The sequence below is a fragment of the Heloderma suspectum genome, chromosome 2 (assembly GCF_057233095.1).
Source record: "Heloderma suspectum isolate Gila_16-S chromosome 2, 16-S_ref, whole genome shotgun sequence".
NCBI classification, from domain to species: domain Eukaryota; kingdom Metazoa; phylum Chordata; class Lepidosauria; order Squamata; family Helodermatidae; genus Heloderma; species Heloderma suspectum.
Window position 1 is genome coordinate 385,309,950 of NC_139459.1, and position 21,805 is coordinate 385,331,754.

Here is a 21,805-nt window from a genome sequence, read left to right on the forward strand (position 1 = left end):
CCTGATTAAACTTCTTGAATGCACTTTACATGGGGCTGCCCTTGAAGATGACTCGAAAGCTGCAGCTGGTGCAAAATACAGCAGCTAGACTGTTGAATGGCACATCTTGTACAGATCACATAACAACAGTCTTAAAGGAAATGCATTAACTGCCAATACACTTGCTGTCGGTATCCATCCATGGTGCTAGTGATGACATTTGAAGCTGTAAGCAGCTTGGGATCTTGATATTTGAGGGAGCGACTCCACCTATATATGCCTGCCCAAGGACTGAGTGAGATCATTTCGAAGAACCCTCCTCTGTGTCACAGCAGTGCGAAACTAGGGATGCAACAGGTGCCTGATTCAGTCCAGGAAACTGCTGGACCCGCTCCTGCCCGCACCCCCCGAACCCCGCTAGCCAAGCCCCTGCCCCTGCTATCCCTCTGGCCACACCCGGTGAATGGCCTGCACTCATCCCAGCAGCCTCGTCAACCTTCGTGGACACCATTTTTGGAGAAACAAAATGGCAATCGCAAAAATGCACAAATTTCTGTGCACACATTAAAATGCCCATTTTTGCGAATGCGCATATTCAGATATGTGAAAATGCACATTTTTGTGAATGCACATAGTTGTGTATGCATGAAAATGAACATTTCCAAAAAATGCACATTTTTGCACAAGCACTAATGTGTGCCTTCGCAACAATGCACATTTTACACATGAGAATATGCACATTTGTAAAAATGCACATTTTCACACATACAGAAACATGCAAATTTTTGCGGTCACCATTTTATTTTATTTTTAAATGGCTACCGCGGAGCTCGATGAGGCTGCAATCAGCAGGATGTGTCCATAGACTTATACGCAAAATAGAGCCATGAATCTTGCATATTAACCTATGGACACATAGACTTATATGCAAGATTCATAACTCTATTTGCGGAAGTGACGGACTCGACCTTGGGAGAGCTGGGGGTGGCGACGGCCAACAGGAAGCTCTGGTGTGGGCTGGTTCATGAAGTCATGAAGAGTCGGAAGCGACTGAATGAATAAACAACAACTATGGGCACATCCTCCCAATAGGCTTTTTTTTTCTTTTCTTTTTTTAAAAATACATGGCAATCGGCAGGGACAGGGAGGAGGTGAATGGCTCTGGCTGGCAGGAAGGAAGGTAAGCACCCCCAAGCCAATCCCTCCCCGCCTGGAATCTGAGAGGAGCGGAACTGGTATGGAGGATTCCGGGGGAGGGGGAGGGGGAGGAACCGATCGCCTCCCCTCCCCATGGGTTCCCCACCAGAACAGACAGTGGGGAATCTGCACACCCCTAGTTTCCATATACAGCCTCCAGCTTTGGGGCAAATGAGGGCACAAGTGGATGCCATCACAGTTTTCTGTGCCAACACTGAGTGACCAAGTATTTATTTTATTTTTTGTGTTAAATGCCCTTTCTCCCTCATGCATTAACCAATCTTCCTGAAAATTTCAGGTTATTTAAAATACACATCCCTGTCTGGCCAATGTGATTTTCAGGAAGATTGGTGAAACCCACTTGATGTTATTAAGGTTAGAATAACCAACCTGCTGGTTTTCATTTAACATTGTGGAATCCTTTTTTGACCGATGATGGCCTTATCTACTGGAGGCACAACAGTGCCTCCGATAATAAGGGCAGAATGATATTGGCAGTTTTATTCTCATTCCCTTTTCTAATTATGTCTAACATGGCATTTGCCTTTTTTACAGTAGCAGCACACTGAATTTTATTTTCATCCACTACAACCCCAAGGTCTCTTCGTTGGTTGGTCCCTGCTAGCTCAGATCCCATCAGGTTAAGCTTGAAGTTTGGATTTTTGTACCCCAAGCTGGAGCTCTTTCACCTGGGAACAACCAGTCACAGATGGGGGTAGGGGTAGGGGTTCCATTGGGTGAGCCTGCCCCATATTGCCTGCCCCCCACAACCTCTTTAGGGACAAGACTTGGTGCGTCTCAGCCACGCCCTCCCCCCATTTGCTGTTTCCATCCCCAGTAAACAATGGAACACTCTGGAACATGGATCACATAAGAACATCCTTGGGAATGGTGGATGGGTTTCCTTGAGTAGTGTAGGTATCCTCTGAACCCTGAGCTGGTCAGGGTTGACAAAGGGCTCTGGCCATTGCATCTCCTTTCCAGGATGATGTCTTTATGGGAAAAGGGAGAGAAATTAATTAACTCTGTCCCCCCCATCCCTAGTTCCATCTTGAGGTGGTGGTGGTTAGACACTGCTAGTTCATTATCCCTCGTGGAATAACAGGTGCCCAGAAGGTCTGGTGACCTGGGGTTGGGAGTAGAGGGGGGAGGGGTTGGGGGGAGGACAGACAGGGCCTCCCCTCATGGTCAAGTCTCAGCCTTCCTTGGCCACTGGGGGCTTGCAGCCTCACGGGCCACCCAGAGTCCTCTCCTCTGTCCTTCCAGTCTTGCAGGTTACAGCCTTTGTCTATGTCCACCTGCTGGTATCCACCTCTACGTCCACCTCCAGCTGCAGGTTTCGATGCTGCCCGGGACTCTTTGGATCAGATCCAGACTCCATCATCCTCGCAAGGTTATGCAAGGCTTTTGGTCTCCTCTGCTTAAAGCAGCCTGTGGATCTTCTAAGGATGCACTAAAAAGGATGTGCCCTAAACATCACAGATGCACATGCACACACATGGAAGCCGTGCAAATTCAACCCAGAATCCCTTGGGGGATGGTGCCACTGTCCAGCAAACTCTGAGGCCTAAAAGTCTAGGGTGGGACCCATTAAGCAGAGTGCGCCACCTTTCCTGTCTCACATGTGGCATTGGGGGAGGTGTTGCACACTGTTGGGGGCAGAACTGGGCCCACTTCTGCTCCTGCCTCCAGTCCAGAGGCTCCTCCTGGATATCTCCACTGTGCAGGTCCCACGTCTTTCTTTGAGGGAGCAGAAATGTCTGCAGCAGGATGAGGCAAAAGTGGGCTTCCCTGCTCCCCTTGGCCCAAAGCTGTGTCTGAGCTGGAGCTGAAACGCCCTCTGTCCCCTGCTTGGGCAGTTGTCTGGTCCCTTTCCCCCAACAACAGCTTGGTCAGCACAGGGCCCTTTTCCAATTGGCAGAACTGCCTTGGTCTCCAGAGCCACTTCCCCTGCCCCTTCAAAGGAGCTGGAATGGTAACTGGACAGGTGAAGGGGCTTGCCAGGGCTACCCCCACTTGTGCCTGGGGCTGCTGCTCCTGCAGGGTGCTGAGTTTGGGCATGGCAGAAGGGCACCTTCCTGGGAGTGTCCCTCTGAGAAAAGTAGGGGGCACATGGGCAAAGCCTGCGTCCGAAAGGACTGTCTTGATCATATGGTTCATATGAAGGTGTTTCGTGGTGGAAGTCCAGGACGAGCTGACCTGTCTAACCACCCCTGCCCCCAGCTGGCTCGTGGAAAGAGTGTGGAGCCTCATTGGTGAGTTCTCGCCAAAAGGGGTTTGTTTGTTTTTCCTGCGGCTGAATGGAGAGTTCAGGAAGTTGCAGAGGTGATGCAACTTCTTCCACATATAATTATCAAAATCATAGTGATTTATCCTACTACAGGGACATTTCCAAAGCTCACCTTCGAGTCCATTGACATAAGCAGCAGATTCAAGAGCAACATAGGGTGACATCTTGCACCCAGGTGCAGAAGTAAAGATGCATAAATGCCTCCTGTACCACGGGGAGCTTGGGAGGAGGTTTAGGGCAGGTGAGGAGGACTGTGTGGGTGTGAGATTCACCTGCTATCTTCCTCTTCAGCTGTGAAGCCTTGGCGGGTTGGGCTCCATCTGTACCGGCAAAGCCACTGAAGGCTTTCTCTTGCAAGGGGCCTCAGGCTTCTTCTTATCGTTCTTCTGGTTGGTTGAGAGGAGAAAGGTGGAGGCTGTGCCAACCATATCCAGAATGATTCTGCTGTTGCTGCTGCTGTTCCCCCAGGCAACCTGTGGGATGCTGCAGGCCAAATGCCCCTTGATGTTGGAAAGGGATACAGAAGCCCCATCGAATCATTACAGGCCAGGAGACCTCCTCGTTAGCGGGGTCATCTCTGCTACGTTTGCTACCTTTTATCCATACACTTTCAACAAGCCTCCCTCCCCCAGACTTTTTGAGTAAGTTATTCTCTGTGTGATGGAGCTATTGCTGCTCCACTTCTCTGAAGGGAAGTGGTAGCTTTGGTCATAGATGCTAGATATTTTAGACTACAACTGCCATCAGCCCCAGCCAATGGTCAGGAATGTTGAGCCGAGTTGTAGTCCAGAAAAAGAGGAAGGCATCAGACTTTTCTTCATCTCTCATAATCCTAGAACCCAGGATCCTCCCATGAAGCTGATTGGTGGGAGATTCAGGACAGATAAAAGGAAGGGCTTCTTCAAACAAGCTGCATTCCTGCCACTAGATTTGACCTTTTTACCACTCCATAGCAGTTTGCTGGCGAAATTCAATAACAAAAACGCAGATGTTTTGCTGCCAGCACTGTGAACTTTGGTGGTGCAGCAGCAGTGAGGGGCAGCTGGGGCTGCACCGGCATGCTGGTGGCGGGGTCTGCATGTAGCCAGCAGGCCACACCAACCCCTGATATGAATGATCTTTTCTTTGGAGAGAAACAGAACAAAATGTGCCAAGAGAGAAGGCCAGGTGTACAAATGATTGCATTCTTTGTTGAATGGTCCCTGAATCAAGCTACTAACCTTTCTTGTTTGCTTGGCTTCATACTCTATGGGTCATATCCAAAGACCAGTTGAAGGCTGGGTTATCTCCTAAAGGAAATTGGCCAAAGCTAGTTCTTATTTGGCTGTACATGCTGCATTTACTGGAAGCTACTTGGTCAGTATTGGCCTTTTCCTCCGGGAATGTGTCTAACCCCCTTGAAATGACTTCTTCACGCAGATCTCAGTTAAACTATGGAATTTGCTACCTCAAGATGTAGTGATGTCCACCAATTTGGGTCGCTTTAAAAGGGGTCCACAAATATAGCCTTTCATCCACAAATTCCCGGGTGAAAAGGCTATCAATGGCTACTAGTCCTGATGGCTACATGCTACCTCCAGTACCAGAGGCAGTGAGCCCATGTATGCCAGTTGCTGGGGAACATGGGCAGGAGGGTGCTGATGCACTGGTTTCCTGCTTGTGGGCAACATGTTATCCTAACCCATTGCTTTCCCCTCAGTGTGAGGGGCTGCACGTGCCAAATGTGCGCACTGGAACATCAGTATGAACGGGAATTGTTTTTAATTGATCATGGCTATTATCCCTTGGAAATATTCCATGGAGGCCTCAGCACAAGCAAAGCATTAAGTGGGTATTGCCTTTGGATCAGGACCACTGCTGCCACGAGGAAAGTTCAAGAAAAGTATTGAAGATGTCTATATTGTCTGAAAGGCTCATGCGGTCAAACAAGCAACAACATCATACCTCAGTTTCATTGCAGACAAGATGACAATGTGACTTTTTTTCCCCCAGGAAAGGAGACACAGAATACTGGAAGATCTTGTCCTTCTTCTTTGCCATTCAGGAGATCAACCAGAATCCCAAACTCCTACCCAACATCACCCTGGGCTACAGTACCCATGACAACTATATCAACGCCCGACTGACTGCGAATGCCTTGCTAGACCTGCTGTCTCCTGGGCAGGCAAATGTTCCCAACTACAAATGCGGGAGACGGAATCACCTGTTGGCTGTTGTGGAAGGGACCAACGCTGACATCTCCATCCAGATTTCAGCCATGTTGGGCATCTACAAAATCCTACAGGTGTGTGTGGGGTGGGGTGGGGAAGGTGTTTGCATCACTGTACTTGGACTTGGAGTCCTTTCCAAGCAAAGGAAAAACTTCTCCAGGGAAGCTAAATGGGAGCTACACTCCAGCCATGAATATAGGTGACCTGGATCCACAGTGGGGTGCAAATGTTAAAGCTCCCTTACCCCTGTATGGAGGGAGGAATACTGGGTATTTCTGGTAGAAACATAAGAACATTAAAAGATCCCTGCTGGATCAGACCAAGGGTCCATCTAGTCCAGCATTCTGTTCACACAGTGCCCAACCAGCTGTCAACCAGGAACTCACAAGCAGGGCATGAGCACAACAGCAGCCTCCCTCCCATGTTCCCCAGCAACTGGTGTACATAGTCTCACTGCCTCTGGTACTGGAGGTAGCATGTAGCCATCAGGACTAGTAGCCATTGATAGCCTTCTCCTCCAGGAATTTGTCCAACCCCCTTTTAAAGCCATCCAGATTTGTGGCCACCACATCTTGTGGTAGCCAATTCCATACTTTAACTATGTGCTGTGTGAAGAAGTACTTCTTTTCATCTGTACTCGCTCTCCCACTAATCACCTTCATAGGATGATCCCAGGTTCTAGTATTTTGCGAGAGGGAGGAAAATGTCTCCCTATCCACATTCTCCACACCATGCATCATTTTGTACACCTCTATCACGTCTCCCCTTACCCTCATTTTTTCCAATCTAAACAATCCCAGTTCTTGTAACCTTTCCTCACAAGGGAGTTGCTCCAGCCCCTTGATCATTTTAGTTGCCCTTTTCTGCACTTTTTACAGTTTTTTACATTTTTTTTCTCTTTCTCTCTCTATATATTAGATATTGTGACCAGAACTGTACACAGTATTCCAAGTGTGTTCGCACCATCGATTTGCACCTCGGATCGGAGATAATGGTGGGAATTCCCCATCATTCACCCAGAAGCAGTGGAACCCCCGCTGCTACCTTTGATCGGTGGTCGGAGATAACCATGACCCTGTTGTTATCTCTGGCGATGACAGTGGGGGTTCCCCTTCATTCGCACCCCAGCTGCATAACCCCCACTCTTATATCAGGTCAGAGAAAGCAGTGGAGATGGGGGGAAGCTGGGGCATTGGGACTAGGGATGTATGGACTGTCCAAATCCTCTCCCTCTGTGCTTTGTAGATTGTCAGGCACCTTGTGTTCCATTGTCTGCTCACAGACGGATGCACATTTTTTCCCATCACACGGACAAATACACAAATAATTGCGTAAGAGGTTTCGTAACAATGTATATAATTTACCTTGATATGTAACATTTAGAGTATTGTCCCCCATTCCATTCCACTTTTCCTCAGTAGAAATGTATGTGTTTTCCTTCTAATTTGTTGTTGTTGTTGTTCAGTCGTTAAGTCGTGTCCGACTCTTCGTGACCCCATGGACCATCGCACGCCAGGCCTTCCTGTCCTGCGCTCTCTCCCGGAGTGTGCTCAAGTTCATATTCATTGCATCGGTGATGCTATCTAGCCATCTCAACCTCTGCCATCCCCTTCTCCTTTTGCCTTCAGTCTTTCCCAGCATCAGGGTCTTTTCCAGTGACTTTTCTCTTTGCATTAGGTGGCCAAAATATTTGAGCTTCAGCATCAGTATCTGTCCTTCCTATGAGCAGTCAGGGTTGATTTCCTTTAGGACGGACTGATTTGACCTCCTTGCAGTCCAGGGGACTCGTAAGAGTCTTCTCCGGCACCACAGTTCGAAGGTATCAATTCTTTGTCGCTCAGCCTTCCTTATAGTCCAACTCTCACAGCCATATGTTGCTACTGGGAAAACCATAGCTTTGATTATATGAATCTTTGTCAGCAAGGTGATGTCTCTGCTTCTTACTATGCTGTCTAGGTTTGCCATAGCTTTCCTCCCAAGGAGCAAGCGTCTTTTAATTTCATGGCTACAGTCACCGTCTGCGGTGATCTTGGAACCCAAGAAAATAAAATCTGTCACTGCTTCCATTTCTTCCCCTTCTATATGCCAGGAAGTGATGGGGCCAGATGCCATGATCTTCATTTTTTTAATGTTGAGTTTCAAACCAGCTTTTGCACTCTCCACTTTCACCCTCAACAAGAGGCTCTTGAGATCCTCTTTGCTTTCTGCCATTAGCGTGGTATCGTCTGCGTATCTGAGGTTGTTGATAATTCTCCTGGCAATTTTAATTCCGACCTGTGATTCATCCAACCCAGCGTTTCTCATGATGTACTCTGCATATAAGTTAAATAAGCAGGGTGACAATATGCAGCCTTGTCATACTCCTTTCCCAATTTTGAACCAATCGGTTGTTCCATGTCCAGTTCTTACTGTTGCTTCTTGTCCCTCGTACAGGTTTCTCTGGAGACAGGTAAGGTAGTCTGGTACCCCCATCTCTTTAAGAATTTGCCAGAGTTTGTTGTGAGCCACACAATCAAAGGCTTTAGCATAGTCAATGAAGTGGAAATACACGTTTTCTGGAGTTCTCTTGCTTTCTCCATGATCCAGCAAATGTTGGCGATTTGATCTGTAGTTCCTCTGCCTCTTCGAAACCCAGCTTGTACTTCCACTAGTTCTCGGTTCACATACTTCTGAAGCCTAGCTTGTAGTGTTGCAGAAATCAGAGTCAGAGAGACCACGGAGTGAAGGAAAAAGAGTTTTTCTTTATTAATGCGTGGGCTTTATGGCTGGAATCACTTTGAAAGTGCCAAAAAGCCCCGAAGTACATCAGCAAATTGTTTTTATAGATATTGTGACACATAGGCAAAATCTCCCCCGCCCTTTTTCATGTGGTTTTGCAGTATTCAGCATTTCCTCTCCTAGCACAATTGTTTATAGCCCAGGAAATGGGTTATAGGACATGATAAACAGAGAACATGATAAACAACTCTGACCTTAGCCTTGTTGACAAGATAAAAAAATCCTGCATCTTTTCTTTTCAGCTTGTAAAATGTATTCAAAAGAGAAAGAGCTCAGCAAAAACATGAGGCATGAGTCTACTTAGTCTGACCCTCTACATTGCTACTACAGTAGGATTTTGAGCATAACCTTGCTGGCATATGAAATGAGCGCAATTGTACGGTAGTTTGAACACTCTTTGGCATTGCCCTTCTTTGGGATTGGAATGTAAACTGACCTTTTCCAGTCTTGTGGCCACTTGTTGAGTGTTCCAAATTTGTTGACATATTGAGTGCAGCACTTTAACAGCATCATCTTTTAGGATCTTAAATAGCTCAGCTAGAATACTGTCATCTCCGCTAGCTTTGTTGTTAGTAATGCTTCCTAAGGCCCACTTGACTTCACTCTCTAGGATGTCCGGCTAAAGTAGGGATGTCAGAGAATTCCATGATGGATCTCGGTGAGGCCGAATGCCAGTGCATTTGGCCCCCCGAAATCCATCGCGGAATGGCCTGCCACCCCCCCGCCTCCCGCGGATCCCCCCCGGGATGAGACTTACCTGGGGCGGATGTTTACCTTACAAGGTAACTCCTTTGACCCTTCATTATACAGATCCTGTGGGTTAAAATAGGGGCTGGTTTCCTATCTGTGTGTTCTCCCCTGTCCCCTTTACCAGCACAACATATGTGAATCTATTCGGAAGTAACTCCCATTGTGCTCAGTGAGGCTTGCAGATGCATCTGGACGTTCAGGGGAAAGGAGAAAGGGGGGTGGGGAGAGCAGGGGAAGGCTCTCTCACTGGTTGAGCAGCCCCTGCCAGTAACTTGAAGTTCACTCCACTCCCAATCCGGAAGTATGTTCTGTGAAGCCTTTTTTTTTTTACTGGTGCAGTGAACCTGCTCATGTAGCCCTTCATGGACCAAAGCACAATGAAGCTGATTCCTTTTAAGAAATCTGGTACTCCTCCATTCTCTATTGTATTGCCCCTGCAGTAGGCCTCTTAATTTAGAGGTGCACAGACAGTGATAAGCCAGATCCAGGTTTGCTTACAAGGAGCCTTTATTGAGTACTTACAGCTAGGGATGTCAGAGAATTCTGCCACAGATATCGGTGAGATATCCCCTGAACTCTGTGGCAGAACAGCCTGCCACCCCCCGGCCCCCCTGCAGATCCCCCCCAGGACGAGACTCACCTGGGGCAGAAGTTCCGGATGGCGGTGGCTCCAGTGGCGGCTTCGGCGGTGGCTGGTCTTCCGAACGGCTGCTGCCGCCGCCGCCATTTGCAGTCTGTCCCCCCCCCCCATTCGTGATAGGCTACGTAAAGACTTAGGTAGCCTATCACGTCTGTTTTGTTTTTTTAAAAAAAAAATGTATGCAAATGGCGGTGGCTACGGCCGCTGCCATTTGCATTCCTTATTTTTGGCCGTCTTAGTCTACATAAATATTTACGTAGACTAAGATGGTGAAAATAAAGGGGAACGCAAATAGCGCCCACTACACTACTTGTGTTCCCCCTTATTTTCGCCATCTTAGTCTACGTAAATATTTACGTTGACTAAAACGGCCAAAAATAAGGAACACAAATGGTGGTGGCCATAGCCGCCGCCATTTGCGTACGCGTTTTTTTTTTTTTAATCCAGACGTGATAGGCTATATAAGTCTTTACGTAGCCTATCACGGCTGAATACAGGGACACAAACGGCGGCGGCTACGGCAGCTGCCATTTGTGTCCCTGCTAGCCAGCGGTCGGATGTCCAGCTGCTGGCGGAGCTTGCTGGTGGCTCTGTGGAATCCCTGCGGAGCGGAACCAGCTGGCCACGATTCTGGGGGGAGGTGCAGAGCGCCTCCCCCCTGGCGAGGATTCCTGGGAGAGGGACGGAGCACCTCCCCCCCCAGCGGAACCCAGCAGAGCCAGGTAAACAGGGTTTCGTACACCCCTACTTACAGCACACAGGCATACCCAATGATTGGATCAGACAGCTTCTCTGAACCCAGAGGCATAGGGTAGAAGGGGTTTTATACTGCACATGTCAGCAGTGAGGCAGCATGATGGAAGCAAGTGTTAATTAGCGTTCATCTGCAACTTTCCCAGCTTAGACTAACAGCACTTGGTCAGAAGGGACACAATCAGAACTTTTCCAGCACAGACACCTGCAGCTTTAAGGCACACAAGTAGGGATGTCAGAGAATTCCGCCATGGATCTCGGTGAGGCCGAATGCCAGTGCATTCGACCCCCCGAAATCCATGGCAGAACGAAGGCCCCCACCCCCCACCCCATGAAATGGGCCCAGAATGGAGCACCTGCCTGCTGCCGTCTGCGCTGACTTGCAACTGGCGGCCGCGTCTGCGCCCTCCATTCACTTCTTCCATGTAGGCATGATAGGCTACATAAATACTTACATAGCCTGTGACGGCTAATGCAGGGACATCATTTGCATCCCTGTGGAAGCCGTGATAGGCTCTGTAAGTATTTACATAGCCTATCACGGCAAAACTAAGGGAACACAAATGGCTGCGGCTACAGCGGCCGCCATTTGCGTTCCCTTTTTTTTTTTTTTTTTTGCCGTTTTAGCCTACGTAAATATTTACATAGGCTATTACGGCAAAAAAAAAAAAAAAGGAACACAAATGGTGTAGTGGCCGCCATTTGCATTCCTTTTTTTTTTTGCTTGCCGTGATAGGCTACGTAAATATTTACGTAGCCTATCATGGCAAAATACAGGGATGCAAATGGCGGCGGCTATGGCAGCTGCCATTTGCATCCCTGCAGGCTGCCCAGTGGCCAGATGTCTGGCTGCAGGCGGCCCCGGCCGGCAGCTTTGCGGAATCTCCCCGGAGTAGAGCTGGCCGGAGAGAATTTTGGGGGAACGGACGGAGTGCCTCCCCCCCACCGTGAATGTCACCCTTCGAAAAGGTAAGTGACTTTCGTACATCCCTACACACAAGCTTCACTTCCCAGGCACGTTCTGATAAGACACTGCCGCTCGTTAGTATGGAATGTGCTGAGGCCACACTATCAAACTTTGACTCATCCTGATAAATCAAGAAGCCTGTTAGGGAAAACAGCAGCCAACTGAACCACAGTCAGAGAGCATTATGGGTCATCTAATCCCCTCTACAACTACTAATAGCTTGGTTCAGGCCTGAGGCCTTACATCTTCTCCCTCCATTGACGTGGAAACATGGCCAAGAACTGTACTCAGTATTCCAATTGTGTTTGCACCATAGATTTGTATAAGGGCAATATGATATTGGCAGTTTTATTCTCAATTCCTTTTCTAATTATGTCTAACATGGAGTTTGCCCTTTTTACAGCCACTGCACACTGGGTTGACATCTTCATTGAGCTGTCCACCACAACCCCAAGATCTCTTTCCTTGTCAGTCACCATTAGCTCAGATCCCATCAGGTTATACTTGAATTTGGGATTTTTTGCCCCAGTGTGCATCGCTTTACATTTGCTTATGTTGAACTTCATTTGTCATTTATAATGCCCATTCTCCCATTTTGGAGAGATCCTTTTGTAGCTTTTCACAGTCCCTTTTTGTTTTAACCACCGCAATTAAATTTATGTAATCTGCAAACTAGGCCACTTCGCTGCTTACTCCTAATTCCAGATCAATGATGAACAGGTTGAAAACATTGGACCTAATACAAATCTCTGTGGGAGCCCACTCTTTACTTCCCTCCACTGGGAGAATTTCCCATTTATTCCTGCTTTCTGTTCTTGAACCAGTCACTGATCTGTAGGAGGACCTGTCCACTTATTCCATGACTGCTAGGTTTGCTCAGGAGTCTTTGGAGAGGGACTTTCTCAAAAGCCTTTTGGAAGTCCAACTAAGCAATGTTTACCAGATCACCCCTGTCTGTAGGTTGACTGACACTCTCAAAGAACTCTAAAAAGTTAGTGAGATGGGCTTACCATTGCAGAAGCCATGTTGATTCTTTCTAGGCAGGGCTTGTCCTTCTAAATGCCTACTCATTTTATCTTTAATAATGCCTTCAACCAATTTACCTGAAACAGACATTATCGTAACTGGCCTCTAGTTTCCTGGATCTCCCTTGGATCCCTTTTTGAAAACTGGAGTTACTTCGGCCATCTTCCAATCCTCTTGTATAGAAGCTGATCTTAGTGACATGTTGCATATTTTGGTTAGGAAATCAGCAATTTCATATTTGAGCCCTTTGAGAACTCTAGGATGGATACCATCTGGATACTTGGTGATTATCTGCTTTCAATTTTTCCATGAGGTTGAGAATTTCATCTTTGTTCACCATTATTTAGGGATGTACGAAAGTCACTTACCTTTTCGAAGGGTGACATTCGTGGGGGGGGGGAGGCGCTCCGTCCCTCCTCCCGAAATTCTGGCTGGCTGGCTCCGCTCCGTGGAGATTCCACAGAGCCGCCAGCCAGGACCGCCCGCAGCTGGACATCCAGCCGCTGGGCAGCCTGCAGGGACGCAAATGGTGGCGGCCATAGCCGCCGCCATTTGCATCCCTGTATTTAGCCATGATAGGCTAAGTAAATATTTATGTAGCCTATCAAGGCAAGCAAAAAAACAACAACAGCAGACACAAATGGTGGCGGCTATGGCGACTGCCATTTGCATTACCTTTTTTTCACCGTTTTAGCCTACATAAATGTTTACGTAGGCTATTACGGCAAAAAAAAGGGAACGCAAATGGCGGCTGCTGTAGCTGCCACCATTTGCAAGTCAGCACAGACGGCAGCAGGTAAGTGCTCCATTTCGTGCACCTTTCGTGGGGTGGGGGGCTGGGGCTTAGTTCCACCACAGATTTTGGGGGGCCGAATGCAGCGGCATTCAGCCTCACCGAGATCCGTGGCGGAATTCTCTGACATCCCTACCATTATTTGCCTCAGTTCCTCAGATTCCCTTCCTCAAAACATCAGTTCAGGCACAGGTATCTGTCCTATATCTTCTGCAGTGAAGACTAGGGATGGCGGAGAATTCCGCCATGGATTTCAGTGAGGCTGAATGCACTGGCATTCGGCCCCCCGAAATCCGTGGCAGAACGGCCTGCCACCACCCGGCACCCTGCAGATTCCCCCCGGGACGAAGCTTACCTGAGGCAGATGTTCCGGACGGCGGTGGCTGGTCTTTCAACCAGCTGCCGCAGCCTCCATTTGTGTCTGCTGTTTGCCGTGATAGGCTACGTAAGTATTTACGTAGCCTATCACGGCAAGCAAAAAACAAAACAAAACAAAAAACAGCGTACGCAGATGGCGGCGGCTATGGCGGCTGCCATTTGCATCTCCTATTTTTCACCATTTAAAATATTTACGTAGGCTATTACGGTGAAAAAAAGGGGAATGCAAATAGCGCCCACTACACTATTTGCGTTCCCCTTTTTTTTCACCATAATAGCCTATGTAAATATTTACGTAGGCTAAAATGGCGAAAAATAGTGGACGCAATTTTCGTACGCTGTTTTTTTTGTTTGTTTGTTTGCCTGCCGTGATAGGCTACATAAATACTTATGTAGTCTATCATGGCAGCCTGCCTGGATGCAAATGGCAGCTGCTGTGGTGGCCGCCATTTGCGTCCATACCAGCCAGTCCATGGCTGGAACTCCAGCTGCGGACGGCCCTGGCCGGCTGCTCCATGGAGCCGCTGCGGAGTGGAGCCGGTTGGGCAGGATTCCGGTGTGGAGAACCGGATCTCCTCTCCCCCTGTCGAGGATTCCAGGGGGAGGGATGGAGCCCCTCCCCCCCACCAATCCGCCAAAAGGTAAGTGTCTTTCGTACATCCCTAGTGAAGGCAGATGAAAAGAATTATTTCAGCTTCTCTGCAGTTTCCTTATCCTTCTTCAGTACTCCCTTAACTCCAGTGTCATTCAGTGGCCAACTGTCTCCCTATATGGTTTTCTGCTTCTGATATATTTAAAAATTATTTATTGTTGGCCTTGATGTTTTTAGTGATATGCTCTTCAAAATGCTCTTTTGCATTTCTTATTGTCCGCTTGCATTGTCTTTGTGGAAGCTTGTGCTACCTTTTGTTTTCCTCACTTGGAGAAGTCTTCCATTTTCTGAAGGAAACTCTCTTTTTCTAATGGCTCTATTAACCTTGCTCGTTAACCATGACAGTGATCTTGCAATCAAGGGCAAATGGTATGATTAACATTACTTATGTTTTGCTCTGGATTCATATGCTTTCAGCTAAGAAAGCAATGGGAAATTAGAGTCACCAATGAGGGGGGGAGGGAAACTACTTGGCAGTTGCCAATCCTCTATAAAACTCCTATTCTGGGTTCCACCTCTTGGCCACTATATATAATGTTGGGAACTTGCTTCCTTGATGAAGGCACTGGAGATGCAAAACATAGGGAATCTTCATTTTTGGTGTGTGTGTGTGTGTGTGTGTGTTTTGTATACCATCATGATGAGGCCTGGACATTTCCTTTCAGAGTATTTGTTCAGAGTATTTGTTTGAGTGATTGTCACTGTGGCACTGATAACTTCCAGTCAATAGATGTAATTTGGTCAGATGTCTGAAATATCCAATGAAGGACTGAAATGTGATTCTGAAGCAAGATAAACCACCCTTCTCATCCTTTCTTTACCAGGTCACTTATGCTTTTGTTTCTCACGTTCTGAGGGATAAAACCCAGTTCCCTTTTATCTACCAAACGGTCCCCAAAGAAGGAACTCAGTACCAGGGGATTGTGAAACTGCTCCTGCATTTCAGATGGACGTGGGTTGGTCTCATAGCTCCAGACAACGATAATGGAGAGAGATTTATCAGGACCTTGTCTCATGAGCTGATCAGGAATGGAGTTTGTGTTGCTTTCTTACAGCGCATCACAGGACTGAATGAGGGCCAAATGGCACTGGGTCAGTTTCTGTTGGATAAGTGGAAACAAGTCAATGTCATGGTTTATTGTGCAGAGACAACTTCCTTCTTAAAAGGAATATACATTGTGCAAAGAATTATTGCATTGTTCATCAAACCAATTGTGGGGCAAATCTGGATTGTAACAGCTTTGTGGGACATCACCTTGGAGCTGAAGTCTACTGATCTTTATGTCCAACATAATCATGTTATATTTTCTTTTTTTATAAAATCACACAAAAGGTCAAATGACAATGACTTTTCACACTTTTACTCTTCTGTCAAGCGGTTTGTGGAGAAGGCCTTCACTTGTTCATATTCAAAGCATGCATTGTCTGTGCAAGGCTGGATGAGATGCAGAGAGAACGGGAAACTGGAGGCCCTGCCCCAAGAGGACAAGGACAGAATCCTGTCTGCAGACAGCTACATCATTTACAACACTGTCCAGGCTGTGGGCCGTGCCATAGATGCAGCGTATTCATCCAGATCCAAGAGGATGGTGGAGGAGGGTGGAGACAACCTGCATGTTCAAAGGGTGCAGCCATGGCAGGTATTCCTTTTCCCATTCCAGATATCTCCATTGAGCATGACCGTCAGTTGGAGAATTCCAGTATGATTGCCTCAGATTTAGAACCTGAGAATAGAGGAAAATGTGGTGGCATGGAGGATATTTATGCAGCAAAAACAACTGCGAAACTCCCTGTGCTGTTCCCACCTTTGGCCTCCTTACACCAGCCTCAGAAGACTCAGCCCATCTGGTTGTAGCCCCATCATGGCTGCAACTCCTCTGTATCTGCACTGGACCATTCCACATGCTCTGCCAGATTACAGATAACAACAACAACAACATGGCTTACTGGATATGACCAGGCCCAAATTGCAGAACAAGTTCATCTCCAATTAATCATAGAATCCTAGAATCATAGAATAGAAGGGTTGGAAGGGGCCTACAAGGCCATCGGGTCCAACCCCCCGCTCAGTGCAGGAATCCAAGTCAGAGCATCCCTGACAGATGGCTGTCCAGCCTTGTCTTGAATGCCTCCAATGTGGGAGAGCCCACCGCCTCCCTAGGTCATTGGTTCCATTGTAGTATTGCTCTAACAGTCAGGAAGTTTTTCTTGATGTTCATCCAGAATCTGGCTTCCTGTCACTTGAGCCCATTATTCGGTGTCCTGCACTCTGGGGTGATCGAGAAGAGATCCTGGCCTTCCTCTCTGTGACAGCCTTTCAAGTACTTGAAGTGTACTATCATATCTCCCCTCAGTCTTCTCTTCTCAAGGATAAACATGCCCAGTTCTTTCAGTCTCTCCTCATAGGGCTTTGTTTCCAGTCCCCTGATCATCTTTGTTGCCCTCCTCTGAACCCTCTCCAGTTTGTCTGCATCCTTCTTAAAATGTGGTGCCCAGAACTGGACACAGTACTCCAGATGAGGCCTAACTAGTGCTGAGTAGAGGGGAACTAGTACTTCCCAGGATTTGGAAGCTATGCTTCTATTAATGCAGCCCAAAATAGCATTTGCCTTTTTTGCAGCCACATCACATTGTTGGCTCATATTCAACTGTGATCAACAACAGTTCCAAGATCCTTCTCGCTTGTAGTGTTGTTGAGCCATGTATCCCCGATCTTGTAACTGTGCATTTGGTTTCTTTTTCCTAGGTGCAGAACTTGGCATTTATCCCTATTAAATGTCATTCTGTTGTTTTCTGCCCAGCACTCCAGTCTATCCAGATCACTTTCAATTTTGCTTCTGTCTTCAAAAATATTAGCTATCCCGCCCAATTTTGTGTCATCTGCAAATCTGGTCAGCATTCCCTGCACCTCCTCCTCCAAGTCATTAATAAACATGTTGAAGAGCACTGGGCCCAGGACTGAGTCCTGCGGTACCCCACTCGTTACCTCTCCCCAGTTTGAGAAGGTCCCATTGATAAGCACTCTTTGAGTCCAATTCTGTAGCCAACTGTGGATCCACCGGATCGTTGTTTCATCTAGCCCACTTTGAGCTAGTTTGCTCATCAGGAGTTCATGGGGCACCAAGGGAGATTCACATTACTTGATCAAAAAATGAGATCAAATTCGTCTGGCAGGATTTGTTCTTGACAAATGCATGTTGGCTTCGAGTAATCACTGCATTGTTTTCAAGGTGCTTACAGATGGATTGCTTTATGATCTGCTCCAGAATTTTCCCAGGGCAATAAAAATAAAATAATAAAATAATTATTTTATAAATAAAATAATAATTTATTATTTTATTATTATTTATTACATTTCTGTGTCACCCAATAACCAAGCTAGCTGGGCAATCTACAGAAGATTAAACCTAAAAGATACACTATAAAACATAATATAAAAACCATTTATATGAAAACACTAAACGAAACAAAACAAAAAACCATCAACAGTAAAAATCTCACACACCGTCACATGCCTGAGGGTAGGGGAACTGCTTTACCTTGTGCTAAAAGGATGTCAGGATTCCTGATCCCCCTAGCGCACATGCGCAGGCAATCGGACACCAGACACCCAAGTTAGTGAGATTATTGTAAGAAATTCCATGGTAAAAAAAGGTTAATGGTTATACTCCTCAGAAATCATATAGCTGATGGTCAGTAGCTATAGACTGTATGTAATTCCAGAACAGTCCAAAGCTCAACACTGCTACTGTGACTGAGATCCTCCTCAACATGGTTTCCCTGTTACCATCTGCACAGTTCCGATCACAAGGGAGGGGACTCTGGATTCCTGGAATACCTAACCCAGGCAATCCTTACATGGGGTTCCAAACTGCAGACAAGAAATGGGCATGATTCCTGGAATTACTCCTCAGTCGATCAAGGGATAAATTCTTGAAAGCCCCCCCTCAAAAAAAAAAAGAACACCCAGAGAGAGTCCAACTTAGAATCATTATTTAATAACCCCAGGCTACATGGTTGAGTCCTATCAAGAACAAGGGAAGGTTAAACCCACACACGCAAGGAGTTCCAGGCCACCGCTTTCACAGTGGTAACTCCACACTGCCTGCGTTCAGGCAAAGGAAGGTCCTAAAGTCGTAGATCAAATCCAGCCTGCCAGTACGCTAAACTGATGACAAACAAAGACACATGATCCACAGCAAATGAGGGTTGAAGTCTAGGAAAAGCCTCACAGTACTTTTCACGGCAAGTCTTGAGCAATCCAAAGTTTGAATTAAGGGAGAGCATGTGCAGAGAAAAAGAAAAATAGAAAAAGTGACATTCAGAGATTAAAGCAGTTTCCTCATGAAAGTTAAAGACACTCATGCAATTGCGTCTGGAATCAGACCAGAGGCATATGAGATTTGAGTGTGAAATGGGCAGAACTGATATTGAGTGTTTTGTTGTTGTTGTTTCAGCAATGCTGTTATTTTCTCTTTACCACTCTAGCTTCACCCTTTCCTGAGAAACCCCCATTTTTATAATACTTCTATGGATGGGATATATTTGGACGAGAACGGAGAGCTGGCAGCCGATTTTGACATTGTGAACTGGGTGAAGTTTCCCAATAGCTCTATTCTTAGAATGAAATTTGGGAGTATGGAAAGATGGGGATCCCCAGGCCTCAGGTTCACCATCGACCAGGATGTCACTGTGTGGCCCGAATGGCTCAGCCAGGTGGGGACAATGTAACAGGTTCCAGGTCAGCCAATCCAGGTGGATTGCCTTCAAACACAGGCTGAAGGTTCCTTGGGAATTATACTTTTGGTCCATTTATATAGGATCACCAGCCTTTATGGCACTTTATAGACTACAAGAGGGCAAGTCCCTTAGAACTGGACACAAGAGAAACAAGAGAGGAATGGGAGGAGAAACCCCAGGGGAGCAAACGGAGCAGAAACATGCAGGGGTTTCAGTTGCATATGCTTAGGCTTAGTTATGGGCTTCATGTTCTATCTGAGATACTCTGGTGGGTCCTTTCAACTCTTTCTCTCGATCCTGTAGTTAAATTGGCCCTAACTTATTCTCCCTGATAGTCCTTGTTTCTGTGCCTAGACCATGCCTCGTGGCAGGTGTGTGGAAAGCTGTCGCCCTGGATTCGTCAAGGTGGTTCAGGAAGGAAAGCCGGTTTGCTGCTATGACTGTCCTCCCTGCGCAGAAGGGACCATCTCCACCAATGAAGGTGGGTGACTGAAGAGGAAAATGCATCCCATGGGGAGGAGGGCAAAGGTTCATCTGAAAGTATTCCTACAAGCATTTCCAAACTTAGACCATGTTCTGCAATATCCATTAGTGTTCTTTTTCACACAGTTGGTCCCAAGAAATTCCCTTGGACCCTCCATCTCCCAATATACAACTTCAAGTTGAGCACAGGTGAAGGCACGGCTGAAAAAGTGTTGGATGTAGATGATGGGAGTTTTTTGTCACCTCTCCCACATCAGATCCCCCAAGAGAGACAGCCAGCACAGTTAAGATGCCTGAAGTGCCCAAGGCCAGCTTTCTGTGAATCACCCTCTGCCACAGTCAAACTGTGGTCTGCCCTTCCCTTAAGCTGTGGGAGCATGAGAATGAGGCATTGAGAGCCATGGAACTTGAATTTCCTGAAAAGAGGTGATCCTTGGCATCTTTTTGAAGACTAATAAGGCATTCTCTAAGAATAGTCCTGCTGTCCTGGATTCTATCTAACCCCCCCATTCTTACGACAATATAACTGGGTTAAAGGGTTGTAGAACTCAGTTATGATGGAGAGCCGGACAGCCTCCCACCCAGGTCCGCCCAGACTGAATGACTTCAGCAAGAGATGGAAGCATGCTTTGGGGCCCAGTGGTGGAGCCCGGTTGTCCGATTGCCTCCCTCAGTCCACTGGCCCCTAGACGGAAGCTGCTAGTTAGCTTTGAATTGGTGACAGCATCATCTGTCACAAATGACCTTGATGTGCCCTCCCCCTGCATTAAATCCTCCATATCGATTGGCTCTGGGTTAGGGATGGTGGAGAATTTCTCCCCGAAACTTCGGGGGGCCGAGCACCAACGTGTTCGGCCCCCCGAACAAGTTTCGGGGAGAAATCCTCCGCCCCCCCGCCCCCCGCCCCCCCCCCGGGACGGGACTTACCTTCCCTGAATGTCCCTCCCGGCGGCGGGTCCGGCTGGTGGTTCGTCCGGTGTTCGAGCGGGGCGGGAGCGGCAGCCGGTCTTTTGACCGGCTGCCGCCCCCGCCATTGCAATGAAAGAAAAAAAAAAAAAAGTCCCCTGATAGGCTACGTGACGATTCACGTAGCCTATCACGGCAAGATTTGCAAAGTCAGCCGTGATAGGCTACGTGAATCGTCACGTAGCCTATCACGGGTGACTTAAAAAAAAAAAAAAAAGCGCGTACGCGAATGGCGGCCCCCATAGGGAGCCGCCATTCGCGTTCCTTATTTAGTTGCTGTAGTCTACGTCAATGTTTACATAGACTACGGCGAAAACAGGTAGCTAGTAATGAGATCACCTGCATGATCTTTTATAAAAAGCTGTTTGCATGAGACTGTGTGTGCATGCATGTGTGTGTGTGTGACAGTTAGGGATGGGCGGATTCCCTGCCTGCCGGTCCTCCAGGGAATCCACCCTTGTGGGGAGGCAACCCGTCCCTCCCCCCGGAATCCTTGCTCTGCGGCGATTTCATAGAGCTGATGGCGAGGAGGATCCGGCGGGGGAGGATTCCTCATGGAGGCAGAGGTAAGTACTCTGTTCCTCCATGGACTCTGGAGGCCGGATTCAAAAGACTCACTGGGCCTCACTGGTGTCCATGGGGGAATTCTCCGCCATCCCTAGTGTGCATATCTGTGTGTGTGTTTCTGCTCGCTGGGCAGTGGCCAGACACAGACATCACCTCAGTTCACCTCAGATTCAAGCATCCCCAAAAACATATTTATAACTCTTTTCCTTTCATTCTTTTCTTTTCTTTTCTTTTTCTTCCGCTGCTCTTTTTACAATGTAATCCTATACATGTCTACTCAGAACAAAGCTCCATTGAGTTCAAAAGCACTTGCTCCCAGGTAAGGACCTCAGCCTTACAATCTGTACTGGTTGTAAGTTAGACTCTGCAGATGTTTCAGGCATGTAATGCCTCTACATTTGTTTCTGCATTTACCAAAATGGGGCAATGTAAATTAACGTTTTTTAACTCCTATGTTTGATGTGGTATAGGACTGGGTGAAGACAGTATTCTGTGGTGAATGTATGCATACCCTGTTGATCTTTATATGCTGCTGTGTAAAACAGTCTGGGAAGACAGAACTGGGGATGGTGTCTAGGGATGTATGAAACACATACCTCGTTCCATTGTAGGGCTTCTGTGGTGGGGGGAGGCGCT

At 47.3% G+C, this 21,805-nt stretch overlaps 1 protein-coding gene across 1 annotated transcript; it reads left to right on the forward strand.

Moving 5' to 3' along the window:
• The first annotated feature begins 959 nt into the window (after positions 1 to 959).
• LOC146356411 (vomeronasal type-2 receptor 26-like) lies at positions 960 to 20,066 on the forward strand. Its single transcript, XM_084830099.1, has 6 exons — positions 960 to 1,159; positions 2,443 to 2,569; positions 5,459 to 5,750; positions 15,238 to 16,053; positions 18,902 to 19,129; positions 20,004 to 20,066. Exons 1-6 carry the CDS (start codon positions 1,135 to 1,137, stop codon positions 20,064 to 20,066), a joined length of 1,551 nt encoding a protein of 516 aa, XP_084686225.1. The 5' UTR covers positions 960 to 1,134.
• Positions 20,067 to 21,805: the final 1,739 nt, after the last annotated feature.

Coding starts and splice junctions, on each gene's coding strand:
- LOC146356411 (XM_084830099.1), top strand. CDS start 1,135: ATGGCTCTGGCTGGCAGGAAGGAAG. Junction 16,054..18,901: donor AAAGGGTGCAGCCATGGCAG/GTATTCCTTTTC, acceptor TTACCACTCTAG/CTTCACCCTTTCCTGAGAAA. Junction 19,130..20,003: donor GGCCCGAATGGCTCAGCCAG/GTGGGGACAATG, acceptor CCTTCCCTTAAG/CTGTGGGAGCATGAGAATGA.